Consider the following 15,364-nt stretch of genomic DNA (forward strand, 5'->3'; position numbering starts at 1 on the left):
AACAGATTCAAAGGCAATACAAATGATAATAATGATTGCTATGGGTGAGATGATAATCTTAATATACTTACTTCATCTCCCTCATCAATTAATCCTTGAATGGTATTAAAAAGAGATCCATATGCTCCTACTGTCACAAGGATTTCTTTATTTGGATTGATTTGCTTTTGATAAACTTTTTCATATAAGCAGGATAGAGCTTTCACAAGCGATGGATGACCCTGTTGAATAAAAAAGAAAAAACCTTGAATTTGATTATGGGATCTACTTCTTGGAAGCAATCTGGATTTAAAATGAAAGAATTTTTAAAATTTGGGTTTTTTGTTTATAATTATCCAAATAAAATTTTTATTTTTTTAATGAAAATAAAAAAACATTTTTTTCCCTACTCACGGACAGTTCCTACATGAATGGTCATGAAAACTTGCTAATGACTAAAAATCCCCATTAAATGATTGGTTCGGAATTCAAAATTCCAACATGTTTGCTTTGATAAAAATTGACATCAGTACCAAATATACCTTTGACAGTACCTTTTTGGACAGCCATGAAATCATATTGAACTACTTTATTTTTGACAGTAATTAAATTATACTGAATAGAGTGAAGGGACTATAAATGCACAAAGTCAGAGACATGTGGGGAGTCTTAACTCCTTGATTAGTGCTTCCTCAATTCTCTCCTTCTATGTTCCCTGTTCTTCCCTCCTTCTCTTTTATTTCCCTTCCCATTCCCCTTCTTTGTCTATCTGGTATCAAAGTCACTATTACTTATTTTTTCTTGTGTAGCATGTACCTCTTGTTTTTGCTTTTGGAGAATGACCTTGATTTTCTGTCAGTTCCAAATAAGAGTCTAAGTGCAGGGCAAGTGCCTTTGTTTGCAAAGCACCTAGAGCTCTGGAGGAATAAACTGGGTCAGGACACAGGACAAGATGGAGGTTGGCAGGATATACCCCATGCTTATGAAGTACAGTAGCCTTTGGTCATCCTAAGTTATCCATCCCAGTTCAGGTGAAAAGGAGGCTCTTTTTTCAAAGATACTTTTATTTGTCACCTTTGTCAGAATGTTAGCCAGTATGTCACAGACCCCCACACAGTTAAAACCAATAAAAACAAAGCTATAGCACATTTCTCATATTTTGAGATGAGAGATATTATAATATTAGAGAAATTAAGTATAATTAATAATAGGGGAGGTGATAGAACAAAGCCACTAAACTAAAAAATAATAGCAAGAGAAAAGACTACTTAAATTCAAGCTCAAAAAAATATACATGATTTGTGGAAAGAGCAGGAGAAGATTGTCACTACTTCCAGAAATCCAAAATTCCCTTTGAATTTCATTTTAATAACAGATCTAACAAACTCTAGCAAAGGGTGATCTGAAAGCAACTATAAACACTACACTACACAACACATCTTACCTCAGAATTATAAGGGTCTGTGTCTTAAAGAAATTTTTACTTATAAAAATAAAGTATGCTTCATATAATATTTAAAACTAGGCAGAGATGTGTAAAAAAAAAAAAAATATGTTCTCTCCTCAACAACCTTCCATCTCATCTCCCTGAGGTGACCAATGTCGTCCAAGGCCTGGTGACAGTGCAACACCATTCCCTGTGCTTATACTAACATACAAACACATATACATACATACTCACATATATTTATAAAACCTGAAAAATATTTAAAGAATGGGCATGGTTATGATCTAATAAAACTTTATTTATACAAAATCAGGAGTGAGTCAGATATGGATCAAGGCCATAGGCTGCCGAACTCTACTATGGATCAACTTAGAGAGAACTGACAACAATATTCCGTCTCCCAGTCTGTTGAATATCACATTATGACTCCATTTATATAGGTCTTCTTCAATGTCTCTCAGCAATGTTTTGTAGTTTTCAGCACACAGATCTTGTGTATATTTTAAAACATCAGTTCAAATATTTAACGCTTTGGGATGCTATTATAAATGATATTTCAAAAAATCTTAACCAGCTGCTCATTTTTAGTATACAGAAATACAATTGATTTTTTCTATTGGCCTTATACCCTGAAACCTTGCTCAATTCACTTACTACATTGTGGCACTTTTTTTGTAGAATCTAGGAATCTTTGGATATCCTAAGTATTTCATCACAGAAGGATAGGGATTGATAGACAGGTAAAGAGGAAGAAAGTAACTAATTGGAAAAAGAGGTTATTAATTAAGAGGCCAGTGCTGATGGCCTAATAACTGCATGTGTTAATGGCAGAGAAAATATGTGCATTGAGAGAATATTCTCTGCAAATTGGTATAGTCACTGTGGAAGACAGCATAGAGGTTCCTCAAAAAATTAAAAATAGAATTGTAAATGCAAATCAAAACTGCAATGAAATATCACCTTATAGCTGTCAGAATGGCAAAAATAAAAAACTCAAGAAACAACAAGTGTTGGCAAGGAGGTGAAGAAAGGAAGTTCTAGCACTAGTGGTGTGAATGCCAACTGGTACAGCCACTGTGGAACAGTACAGAGCTTCCTCAGAAAATTAAACAGAGTTAACATATGATCCAGTAATTTCACTGGATACTTACCCAATAAATTTGAAAACACTAATTTGAAAAGATATATGCACCCCTATATTAACAGCAGCACTATTTACAATAGCCAAACTATGGAAGCAGCCCAAGTGTCCATCAATAGAATGAATGGAAAAAGAAGAGTTGGTATAAATATGTACAATGGGGGGTGCCTGGGTGGCTCAGTCGGTTTAGCGGCCGACTTCGGCTCAGGTCATGATCTCGCAGTCCGTGAGTTCGAGCCCCACGTCAGGCTCTGTGCTGACAGCTCAGAGCCTGGAGCCTGTTTCAGATTCTGTGTCTCCCTCTCTCTGACCCTCCCCCGTTCATGCTCTGTCTCTCTCTGTCTCAAAAATAAATAAACGTTAAAGAAAAAAATTTAAATATATACAATGGAATATTACTCAGCCACAAGAAAGAATGAAATCTTGCTATTTGCAACAACATGGATGGAGCTAGAGTATAATGCTAAACGAAAGAAGACAGCTAGAGAAAGACAAACACCTTATGATTGCACTAACATGTGGAATTTAAGAAACAAAACAAAGGGAAAAAAAGAGAGAGGGACAGAGACAAACCAAAAACCAGACTCTTAACTATAGAGAACAAACTAATCTGTTAGCAGAGGGGAGATGAGTAGGAGGACAAGTGAATAGGTTATAGAGACTAAGAGTACATGTACCATGATGAGCACTGAGTAATGTACAGAATTGCTGAATCGCTATACTGTATACCTGAAACTAACATAACACTGAATGTTAACTCCACTGCAATTAAGAAAAAAAACTGCAGGAAAAAAAAGAATATTCTCTCTTCCTTGTTGCCATTAGACCCTATGCTGGAACAATGGTAAAGGACTATGGAGGCGTTAGAAGTTGGGGGTGGCTCCTTCTAGGAGATAAGGGCAAGGATGGGGGTTTCTCTGATTATCTGTTTGGGGCAGTTGGCCCCAGAAAGCCAATTACACAGAAGTGATAGAACTTCACTTCACATTTCACACACAATACAATATAAAATACAAGTTCATGTCACACATGGTCTTAATATACTTACAAAGCCTCGTGTATACTGGTTCAGGCCATCGATTGCTGCAATCTTTGATAATTCTTCCTTTACATATACAGGAGGGGATATATCTGGAAGGCCTTGGCCAAGATTCACAACAGAGGGGTCTGCGGCCAACTTGGTAAATTCAATCCTAAAATTAAAAAATACTAATGAGTACCATAATTACAAAGTTAGATTTTTATGCCTCATAATCTTTTTACTTTTTATAAAATGTTATTTATTTGCTTTGAGAGAGAAAGAGAGCATGAGTGGACGAGGAGGAGAGAAAGAGGAAGATAGAAAATCCAAAGCAGGCTCAGCACTGTCAGCACAGAGCCCGACACGTGGCTCGAACTCATGAAACTATGAGATCATGACCTGAGCTGAAACCCAGTGTTGGATGCTTAACTGAATGAGCCACCCAGGCATCCCTTATACCTCATAATCTTAACATTAAAACTGAAAAACTAAGACCTACTTTAGTCTTACAAAAAAAAAAAAAAAAAAAAAGTTCCCCCCAAAATTTTACCACCTACAAAATGACTTCACCTGATAAGATGATAGCTGAATTAATTAACTTAAAAATTTCTTACAAATCTCAATTCCATGATACCGACAGTTCCATCATCTATTTTTTTTCCTCAACCACACCAGCAGCTGCTAGCTAATGGACTACAAATTAAGTGCCATGTGGGCATCATCCAAATTTGTCCTTTTTTCTATTTGCAGGCTTAACACATGTGCTAAATGAATAAATCAGTGTATGGATCCTTAACTTCCTTACGATTCCACTTAATGAATAAATTAAAATAAGTGCTTTTATTTTTAGACTGTAGATGAGACTAAAAATTCCCAATATAGGTGAGTATATAAAATGTATAGGAAAAAAAACTTCACCAAATTATTATTGTTTACTCTGAGGTACTCACCACACATTACTATCAAGGCCTTCAATTCGTTTTGCATTGGTGATTTTCAAAGACATTTTCTGAAAGATATAAATATTGAAAGTGTTTTTAAATTTCTTTAATAAAAATTCAAGGGGCGCCAGGGTGGTTCAGTCAGTTGAGCATCCGACTTCAGCTCCAGTCATGATCTCAAGGTTCCTGAGTTCGAGCTCCACAATGGGCTCTCTGCTATCATTGCAGAGTCTGCTTGGGATCCTCTGTCTCCCTCTCTTTCTGTCTCTTTTCCACCTGCGCACGCTCTCTCTGTCTCTCTCTCAAAAATAAGTAAAACATTTAAATCATTTTCAAAAAGTCAGAAAATCATGGGTAACTACCTTTTTCCTATTGTCATCACAGAAAAAGCAGTACCACAATGACAAATGCTACATGTAGCATTTGTCAATACAAAATTCTGAAGAGGAAGTCCTCTCCCACCTACTGCCCCAAGGAATGCTTTTTCTAAGGAACCATAGATGTTTATCTTCTCACATAAGAACAAAAATATCATCCCAGCCTAAAAAACATAAACTGATTTGAAGGCCTGAAATGTACTAAACAGAACAATAATGATACTAAAAAAAAAAGTCAGTTTAAAAAAATACCTTGAGTCATTCTCTGAAGATCATTTTAGGTAAGATGTATGAACAGCTCCACAAGTAAGTTTCTTGTATTGCATACAAGAAGCACTCAACAAATGGTTTTAAAACTCAATACAGAGCTCCAAACAGTAATAGCTCACATCATTTTTTTTAATTTTATTTTTTATTTTTTAAAATTTACATCCAAATTAGTTAGCATATAGTGAAACAATGATTTCAGGAGTAGATTCCTTAATGCCCCTTACCCATTTAGCCCACCCCCCCCGCCACACACAACCCCTTCAGTAACCCTCAGTTTGTTCTCCATATTTGTGAGTCTCTTCTATTTTGTCCCCCTCCCTGTTTTTATATTATTTTTGTTTTCCTTTCCTTACGTTCATCTGTTTTGTTTCTTAAAGTGCTCATATGAGTGAAATCATATGATTTTTGTCTTTCTCTAATTTCACTTAGCATAATACCCTCCAGTTCCAACCACGTAGTTGCAAATGGCAAGATTTCATTCTTTTTGATTGCCGAGTAATACTCCATTGTGTATACCACATTTTCTTTATCCATTCATCCATCGATGGACATTTGAGCTCTTTCCATACTTTGGCTATTGTTGATAGTCACATTATTTTTTTCTAATTTTTTTATGTTTATCTATTTTTGAGAGTGAGAGAGACAGAGCATGAATGGGAGCGGAGCAGAGAGAAAAGGAGACACAGAATCCGATGCAGGCTCCAGGCTCTGAGCTGTCAGCATAGAGCCTATGCGGGGCTCCAACTCTCAGACTGTGAGATCATGACCTGAGCCAAAGTCGGCCGCCTAACTGACTGAGCCACCCAGGTGCCCCAATAGTTCACATTATTGAGTACTGAGTACATACCAGGTACTGTTCTAAGTGTTTTACATAATTAACTCATATACAATTCACAACAACTCTATGTGGTAGTTCTTATCAGCCATCATCTACATTGGAGTAAAGTGAGGTACAGAGGATAAAGTTACAGAACTTTACTCATCTGCCCAAGTTTATAAAAGCTAGTGTAACATTTTAACCCACACGGATTCTTTTTTTTTTTAATTTATTTTACCTATTTATTTTGAGACAGACAGAGGGAGTGCAAGTGGGTAGAGGCAGAGAGAGAGAGAAAATTCCAAGCAGACTCTGCACAGTCAGCACAGAGCCCGATGCGAGGCTTGAACTTAAAACTTAACTTGAACTTAAAAAAAATTTTTTTTTTTAATTTAGATCAAGTCTACTTACATCAAGCAAGCTAGGGATATGGTAGAAAAATATTAAAAGTTAAAATTGATGGTATAACATACAATTTCTTAGTTCTCTAGATTTTAAAATTAAGTTTATACTATATTCCCAAAGCAATGAATTAGCCTTGAATTCACTGTTAACAAGCTGCTGGGGGGAAAATAAAAATGATTGGCAGCATTTTTACAAAGATTTTCCTAATAGAATATTAAAGTAATTTTAATTCAATCTGGGAGGAAGATAATGATAACGGTTACTAAATAGACCATTGTGCATTCCAACAATGGAACCCAGAAAAATATCTTTTTACTCTTCTATTTTTTAATCTTTGAAACTCCAGTGACGTAAATCACATGCAAATTCTCCAGAGGCTAATGCACCTTCCAGAATAGCTTTATGATTAAGTACCCACCTGAACATGATTCTATTCTAGAAACTACAATTATAAAACAAAAAGTCCTGGCATGATAGACAGAAAAAGATATTTTAACAACTGTCCTTAGAAACAACATTTCTAAAAAAATGTTTAAAACTTAATGATTCATTCAGCATGTGTCTACACACACAAAGGACAGATTCATATATTTAAAAAGTGAGCAAAGTCTGCAGCAGATAATTTAGACATAAAGTCCAATTTTCCTTATTTAGGTAACTGAAGGCAAATCACATTTCCAGATTTAATTTTAAAATTTGTGTTCAGAACAGCCTCTTCTCTCACCACCTCCCTGCTTCTGCTTTGTCCCACCCCTATACCCCAACAATTCTAATGGTATAGAAATAGTCATAGTATATAAATCAGTCATAGTATAGAAATTAGTAACTCTTGGATCTGATACATGACATAACTAGCAAAGCACAGATAGGATCAGTCATCATGGCTACTGAAAATCTTTGCAAATAGAAACAGATGTTTACAGGTGAAATAGGTCCCTATGGAAGAGGTTAAATGCAGGAAGGTAACATAAACATAGTTCCTTTACATTATAGTTCCTTTACATTATAATATATTCTACTTTTAAAAGTCCCCAAAGACTAAGGACAGACCTAAGTATACTATTTAGTAAATTAGTATATACTAGTTATTATATACTAATTTACTTCTGTAGCTTCCATGTGATCATTCCTCTAACCTTAATGGTCTTTCTACACCAATATTCTCAACCTTTTTCATCACTGCCCCCTTAAGGAGACCTTTTAGATGTTTCTTCTATTCATCTCCCCCACTGCCCCATAAATGAAGGAGTATGAGTTTGTCAGTAAGGATTCAGTTTTACAAGGTCACAAGAAGGTGTAATAGTTATGGTTGATTTCACCTGCCAAATACCAGTTTTCTCCCCTTAAGGGCAATAATTCCTCCACTGAGAATGCATGTCCTATACTCAATTCAATCCCTGGTCCCCACCACCCTGCTTCTGCATTTGGCTAACTCCTAATCCACTTGCCACTTTCACTTCTCATGTTCGACTTCATTTCCTCCAGAGACTGTTTTCTGACTCCGTAAGTCAAGGTTATATGCTCTTTCTATGTACTCCTATTACATGGAGTATTTTCCAGCATTTACTACATAACACTGTAATTTTCCTCTTTATTTATGTACATCCTTCCTTAGACTATAATCTCTGAGGATTGTTTCTAGCTTGTTTGCTGATATGTGTATTAATCAAGTTTCTGCAAAGAAACAGAACCAATAGGATGTGCATATATACAGTGATTTATTTAAAGAATTGGCTCATGTGACTTGTGGGGGCCAGCAAGTTTGAAATCTGCAGAGCAGTCCAGGAGGCGGGAGACCCAAGAAGAGTTGATATTACAGCTCAAAGTCTGAAAGCAGTCTGGCGGCAGAATTCCCTTTTCCTAGGGGAGTGTTAGTCTTTTTTTCTCCTAAGGACTTCAACTGATTGGATCAGGCCCATTCACATTATATAGAGGACAATTTACTTAAAGTCCACTGATTTAAATGTTAATCTCACTTGATAAACACCTTCAGAGACATCCAGACTGATGTTTGAACAAACACCTGGGTTCCTTGACCTCATCAAGTTGCTATAAAATTAACTATCACAGTGTCCAACACATAAAACTATGCCTATCACATAGTAATTTTTCAACAAACATCTGATGAATGAAGAAAATCTCCACATTAGAAGTGAATTTATAGTATCAGTTAGCTTAAGTTAGGTATTTACTGTGTCAGTCAGCTTAAGTTAATGTATGCTTCTGTAACAAATGACTTCAAAGTCTTGGTGGCTTAAAATCATGAAGGTTTATTTCTTTTTCATACAACATATCCACTCAATGTCAGCTGCTACTCTGCTCCATGTCACGGTCACTCTGAGACATAAGCTGATAAAATAGTCTCTATTTGGAATACTGTCAGATTCATAGCAGAGAGAAACAAATTTTTAGTTTCTGCTTAAAGTGCACACACCACTTCTCCGCACATTATATTGGCCAAAGCAATTTCATGGCTAAGCCTGATACCAACATAGCAGAAATTAAAGTCTGAAAGTACAAGGATTGCTGTGGGTTGGACTGTGTCCCCTCCAAATTCATGTTGAGGCCCTACCACCCAGTACCTCAGAATGTGATCTTATTTGGAAATAAGTTCACTGCAGCCGTAATTGGTTAAATTAAGGTCACAGGTTGGTGGGGGGAGGGGGGGGCGCTAATCCAAAATGACAGTGGCCTTTTAAAAAGGGTAAATTTAGAGACAGTCTGGTATACAGGGAGAATGTCACATGAAGATGAAAGAAGAGAGTCATGGAAGGCCAAAGATTGACAGCAAACCACCAGAAACTAGGGAAAAGCATAAACAGACTCTTTCTGACATCATACAAAAGAAACCAACCCTGGTACACTTTGCTCTTGGAATTTAGCCTACAAAACTGTGAGCTGATACAGTTTTGTTGCTTACGCCACTCAGTTTGTAGTACGGTTAAGGCAGCCCGAGGAAATTAAAACAGTGGTGAACATTTACAAGACATCCTATAGTGTCCAAAAACATCAGGATTCAGCAGAAGATGCAAATTCTCACTATATAAGAATTGCTGTTCAGAGGAGATCCAGTCTTAGGAAATGAAAATAAAACTGATTTCTTATTGCGTCTCTCAACCCTGAAATACAGGCAGATCAACACTAAACCATCCTGCACACCTAGAAAACTGATTTGAGGATTAACACAACAATCTGCACAATCTGAACCACAGAACTTGGCAGGTACGCAGCATGGAGAGGAGAACTGGGGGAGAGAGTAGCTGTGGAGGGCAGGGAGCTGTTTTTCCTTGCAGAGAGAGGATGGAGATGGGGGAAGAGTACAAGAAAAGCACCCCCCCCTCCAAAAAAAAGCAGCTGGAGAGAAAGTGGAAAAGTGGAAACAGCCGCAGAGACTGAACACCAAAGGGAGAAAGGAGAAAGAAGAGTGTTTAAATTCCATTAAGACTCTATAAACAGGGGGAGCGGAGTCTGAAACTTTGCAACTCAATATCTGGAGGTGCTCTAGTGGAAAGGAAGAATCCCCAGGAGCAGAGAGCAAGGTTGGAGAGGTCCTCAGGCCACATGGGGAGAGGTGGTTCCCCTGCTAATAGGACATTTGGTAGAGACTGTGCAGCCACCCCACAGGAAAAGGTCCCAGTGGACTCTGGAGAACAACCACATTCGCTGGTGCTGGAACAAAGATGTTATGGGGGAAGCCTGATGCCAGATGTGTGTTGTGATTTTCCATAAACCCTGAAACACTGCTGCTACAGAATCGCGTGAACTTCTTCCAGGGCAGGCTGGCACCCAGACACAGGCTCTGGGCATTGGCAGCAGCGCAGTCTCCTGAACGTTTTGAGGGACGGCTGGCACTTGGCCATTGCTCAGTAAGACCCTCCCCCAGAAGGTCTGAGTGAGTCAAAGCTGCAGTCCCATAGAAGTGAGGGGCTGGGAAACACAGCCCCGTTTGAGATAAAACTCAGGAGGGAGGTGCTGCCTGGCAGCCTGAGGGCTTTATCACGGGCAGTTTAGAAGCAGGGAGTGGACGGAAGCCAGAGACAAAGGAGGGTGCCGGTTGTGGAGAGCACAGAGTTCCAATACAAGAGATTGGGTAGCTGGGTGATGCCATTTTCACCCTTTCTGCGGATAAGCATACATGTCTACATGCGCCACAGCACTCCCAGTAAGCTAAGCAGGGCCATCAAGTGGAGAATGGACCTGTTACATTAAGCCCTGCCCAACTGGGCCAACAGTGCTCTCGACAAACACAAGTCTCTCTGCCTGCTTAGTTTGCAGACTATAAAGTACTTCATAGCTTGACTTCTCTGGGAAAACAGATATAATTTCAATCATACTGCATTCTGTTCGCTGGTCCTTTTACTCAATTTTTTTCCTTTTTCTTTTCTTACTCTTGAATACAGAAAAGAGAAAAAAATCTACTTGTATTTTCCATTTATATTAAAAATTTTTTCTTTCAATTTTTTTCTACATTTTTTACTTTTTTGTAAATTTTTAATATTGTTTTACTTTTATCATTTCATTTTATTCTATTTTATTGTATTTTTTCAAATTTCCAGAAGTTTTCCTTTTTTTCTCCTTATCTTTCCCTTTTTTCTCTAATCTATCAAGCTTCTTTCAACAACCACACCAAAACACACCTAGGATCTAGCATACTTTATTTGATGTCTTTGAGTTGTTTTTAATTTTATTATTATTTTTTTACTTTATTAATTCCTTTTCTTCTCCAAAATGATGAAACAAAGGAATTCACCCCAAAAGAAAGAACAGGAAGAAATGAGAGCCAGGGACTTAATCAACACAGATACAAGCAAGATGTCTGAACCAGAATTTAGAATCATGATACTAAGAATACTAGCTGAGGTGGAAAATAGATTAGAATCCCTTTCTGCAGAGATAAAAGAAGTAAAAACTAGTCAGGATGAAATAAGAAATGCTACAACTGAGCTGCAATCTCGAGTGGATGCCATGGCAGCAAGGATGGATGAGGCAGAGTAGCAAATCAGCGATACAGAGGACAAACTTATGGAGAATAATGAAGCAAATAATAAGAAGGAGACTAAGGCAAAAGAGTATGAAATAAAAATTGGAGAACTCAGTGACTCATTAAAAAGAAATAACCTAAGAATCACAGGGTTCCCAGAAGATGAAGAGAGAGAAAAAGGGGTAGAAAATTTATGTGAGCACATCATAGCAGAAAACTTTCCTAACCAGGGGAAAGACAGTCATCAAAATCCAGTAAGTACAGAGGACTCCCATTAGATTCAACAAAAACCGACCATATCATAGTCAAATTCACAAAATACTCAGGCAAGGAAAGAATCATGAAAGCAGCAAGGGAAAAAAAGAAGTCCCTAACCTACAAGGGAAGACATATCAGGTTCTCAGCAGACCTATCCAAAGAAACTTGGCAGGCCAGAAAGGAGTGGTAGGATATAGTCAATATGCTGAATGGGAAGAATATGTAGCCAAGAATTCTCTATCCAGCAAGGCTGTCATTCAAAATAGAAGGAGAGATAAAAAGTTTCCGAGACAAACAAAAATTAAAGGAGTTTGTGACTAGTGAACCAGCCCTGCAAGAAATTTTAACTTCTCTCTGAGGAGAGAAAAGATGAGGGGGAAAAAAAAAAAAGACCAAAAGCAACAAAGACTAGAAAGCACCAGAGAACATTACCAGAAACTCCAACTCTATAGGTGACAGAAAGGCAATAAATCGTATCTTTCAGTACTTACTCTAAACGTCAATGGTCTAAACGCTCCAATCAAGAGACAGAATGTAACAGAACGGATAAGAAAACAAGATCCATCTATATGCTGTTTACAAGAGACCCATATTAAGCCTAACGACACCTTCAGATTGAAAATAAGGGGATGGAGAACCATCTATCATGCTAATAGTCGCCAAAAGAAAGCCGTGGTAACCATACTTATATCAGACAATCTAGATTTTAAGATAAAGATTGTAACAAGAGGTGAAGAATTGCATTATATCATAATCAAGAAGCCTCAACAAATGTAAACATTTATGCCCCCAACGTGCAAGCACCCAAATATATAAACCAATTAATCACAAACACTGTGTCAAAGAAACTCATTGACAATAACATCATAATAGTAGGGGACTTCAACACTCCACTTACAGCAAAGGAGATCATTTAAACAGAAAATCAACAAGGAAACAAGGGCTTTGAATGACACACTGGGCCAGATGGACTTAACAGATATATTCAGAACATTTCATCCAAAAGCTGAAGTATATGCATTCTTCTTGAATGCACATGGAACTCCAGAATAGATCACAGAATAGATCACAAACTGGAACACAAATCAGCCCTCAAGTACAAAAAGATTGAGATCATACCATGCATATTTTCAGACCACAACGTTATGAAACTCAAAATCAACCATAAGAAAAATTTGGAAAGATAAATACTTGGGAGTATAGGTGGGGTGCCTGGGTGGCTCAGTTGGTTGGACAACCGACTTCAGCTCAGGTCATGATCTCGCAGTTTGTGGACTCAAGCCCTGTGTCAAGCTCTGTGCTGACAGCTCAGAGCCTGGAGCCTACTTCAGATTCTGTGTCTCCCCCTCTGCCTACCCCTTCCCTGCTTACACTCTGTGTCTGTCTTTCAATAATAAATAAACATTAAAAAAAATTTTTTTTGAAAGAATGAATAGGCTAACCAAGACATTAAAGAGGAAATTAAAAAGTACATGGAAGCCATGGAAATGGTAATACCACAGCCTAAAACCTCTGGGACGCAGCAAAGGTGGTCATAAGAGGGAAGTATATAGCAATTCAGACCTTCCTATAGAAGGAAGAAAGCTCTCAGTTACACAACCTAACCTCAAAGCTCAAAGACCTGGAAAAAGAACAGCAAATAAAACCGAAAACCAGCTGAAAGCAGGAAATAATAAAGATTAGAGCAGAAACCAATGCTATCAAAACCAAAAAAACAGTAGAACAGATCAATGAAACCAGAAGCTGGTTCCTTGAAAGAATTAATAAAACCGTGGGCGGGGGGGGGGGGGGGGGGGGCACCTGGGTGGCTCAGTTGGTTGAGCGTTCAACTTCAGCTCAAGTCATGATTTCACGGTTCATGGGTTCGAGCCCCACATCGGGCTCTGTGCTGACAGCTCAGAGCCTGGAGCCTGCTTCAGATTCTGTGTCTCCCTCTCTCTCTGCCCCTCCCCCACTCACACTGTTTCTGTCTCTCTCTCAACAATAAATAAATTTTAAAAAAAGAAAAGAATTAACAAAATTGATAAGCTCCTAGTCAGTTTGAGCAAAAAGAAAAAGGACCCATAAATAAAATCAAGAATGAAAGAGTGGAGATCACAACCAAACACTGCAGAAATACAAACAGTAACAAGAGAATCTTATGAGCAATTATATGCCAATAAAATGGGCAATTTGGAAGAAGTGGACAAATTCCTAGAAACATATAAACTACCAAAACGGAAACAGGAAGAAATAGAAAATTTGAACAGACCCATAACGAGTAAAGAAACTGAAGTAGTAACCAAAAATCTCCCAAAAAAACAAGAGTCCAGGGCCAGAGAGCTTTCCAGGGGAATTCTACCAAACATTTAAAGAAGAGTTAACACCTATTCTCTTGAAACCATTCCAAAATATAGAAATGGAAGGAAAACTTCCAAACTCTTTCTATGAAGCGAGCATCACCTTGATTCCAAAACCAGACAAAGACCCCAATAAAACTACAGACCAATTTCTTTGATGAACATGGATGCAAAAATCCTCAACAAGATACTAGCCAACCAGATCCAACAATACATTAAAAAAATTATTCACCACGACCAAGTGGGATTTATACCTGGGATGCAGGGCAGGTTCCATATCAGCAAAATAATCAATGTGATACATCACATCAATAAAAGAAAGGACAAGAACCACACGATCCTCTCAATAGATGCAGAGAAAGCATTTGACAAAATACAGCATCCTTTTTTGATAAAAACCCTCAAGAAAATAGAGACAGAAGGATCATACCTCAAGATCATAAAAGCCATATATGAAAGACCCACTGCCAATATCATCCTCAATGGGGGAAACAGAGCTTTCTCCCTAAGGTCACGAACACAACAGGGATGTCCTCTCTTGCCACTGTTAACTCAACATAGTATTGGAAGTTTTAGTCTTAGCAATCAGACAACACAAAGGAATAAAAGGCATCCAAATCAGCAAGGAGGAAGTCAAACTTACACTTTTTGCAGATGACATGATACTCTACATGGAAAACCCAAAAGATTCCACCAAAAAACTGCTAGAACTGATTCATGAGTTCAGCAAAGTCACAGGATATAAAATAAATGCACAGAAATCAGTTGCATTTCTATACACCAACAATGAAGCAACAGAAAGAGAAATCAAGGAATTGATCCCATTTACAACTGCACACACACAAAACAATAAAATACCTAGGAATAAACCTAACCAAAGAGGGAAAAATCTATACACTGAAAACTACAGAAGCTTATGAAAAAACAGAAGACACAAAAAAATGGAAAAATATTCCATGCTTCTGAATCGGAAGAACAAACATTGTTAAAATGTCAATACTACCCAAAGCAATCCATATATTCAATGCAATCCCTATCAAAATAACAATAGCATTCTTCACAGAGGTAGAACAGACAATCCTAAAATTTGTATGGGACCATAAAATAGCCGAATAGCCAAAGTAATCTTGAAAGAGAAAACTGAAGCTGGAGGCATCACAATCCCGGACTTCAAGACATACTACAAAGCTGTAATCAAGACAGTATGGTACTGGCACAAGAACAGACACTCAGATCAATGGAACAGAATAGAGAACCCAGAAATGGACCCCCAAGTGTATGGCCAACTAATCTTTGACAAAGCAGGAAAGAATATCTAATGGAATAAAGACAGTCTCTTTAGCAAATGGTGCTGGGAAAAGTGGACAGTGACATGCAAAAAAAAAAAA

The 15,364-nt window shown here is 37.7% G+C and overlaps 1 protein-coding gene across 1 annotated transcript in view; it reads right to left on the reverse strand.

Annotated features, from left to right (window-relative positions):
* Nucleotides 1-15,364, reverse strand: part of KYAT3 (kynurenine aminotransferase 3) — a 71,406-nt gene that overhangs the window by 31,166 nt on the left and 24,876 nt on the right. Inside the window, exons 3-5 of the mRNA XM_043575514.1 lie at nt 4,539-4,597; nt 3,616-3,760; nt 72-221 (exon numbers count right to left, since the gene is read on the reverse strand). Coding sequence (XP_043431449.1) covers nt 72-221; nt 3,616-3,760; nt 4,539-4,597 — 354 coding nt within the window. The remainder of the gene's footprint in view (nt 1-71; nt 222-3,615; nt 3,761-4,538; nt 4,598-15,364) is intronic.

The sequence above is a fragment of the Prionailurus bengalensis genome, chromosome C1 (assembly GCF_016509475.1).
Source record: "Prionailurus bengalensis isolate Pbe53 chromosome C1, Fcat_Pben_1.1_paternal_pri, whole genome shotgun sequence".
NCBI classification, from domain to species: domain Eukaryota; kingdom Metazoa; phylum Chordata; class Mammalia; order Carnivora; family Felidae; genus Prionailurus; species Prionailurus bengalensis.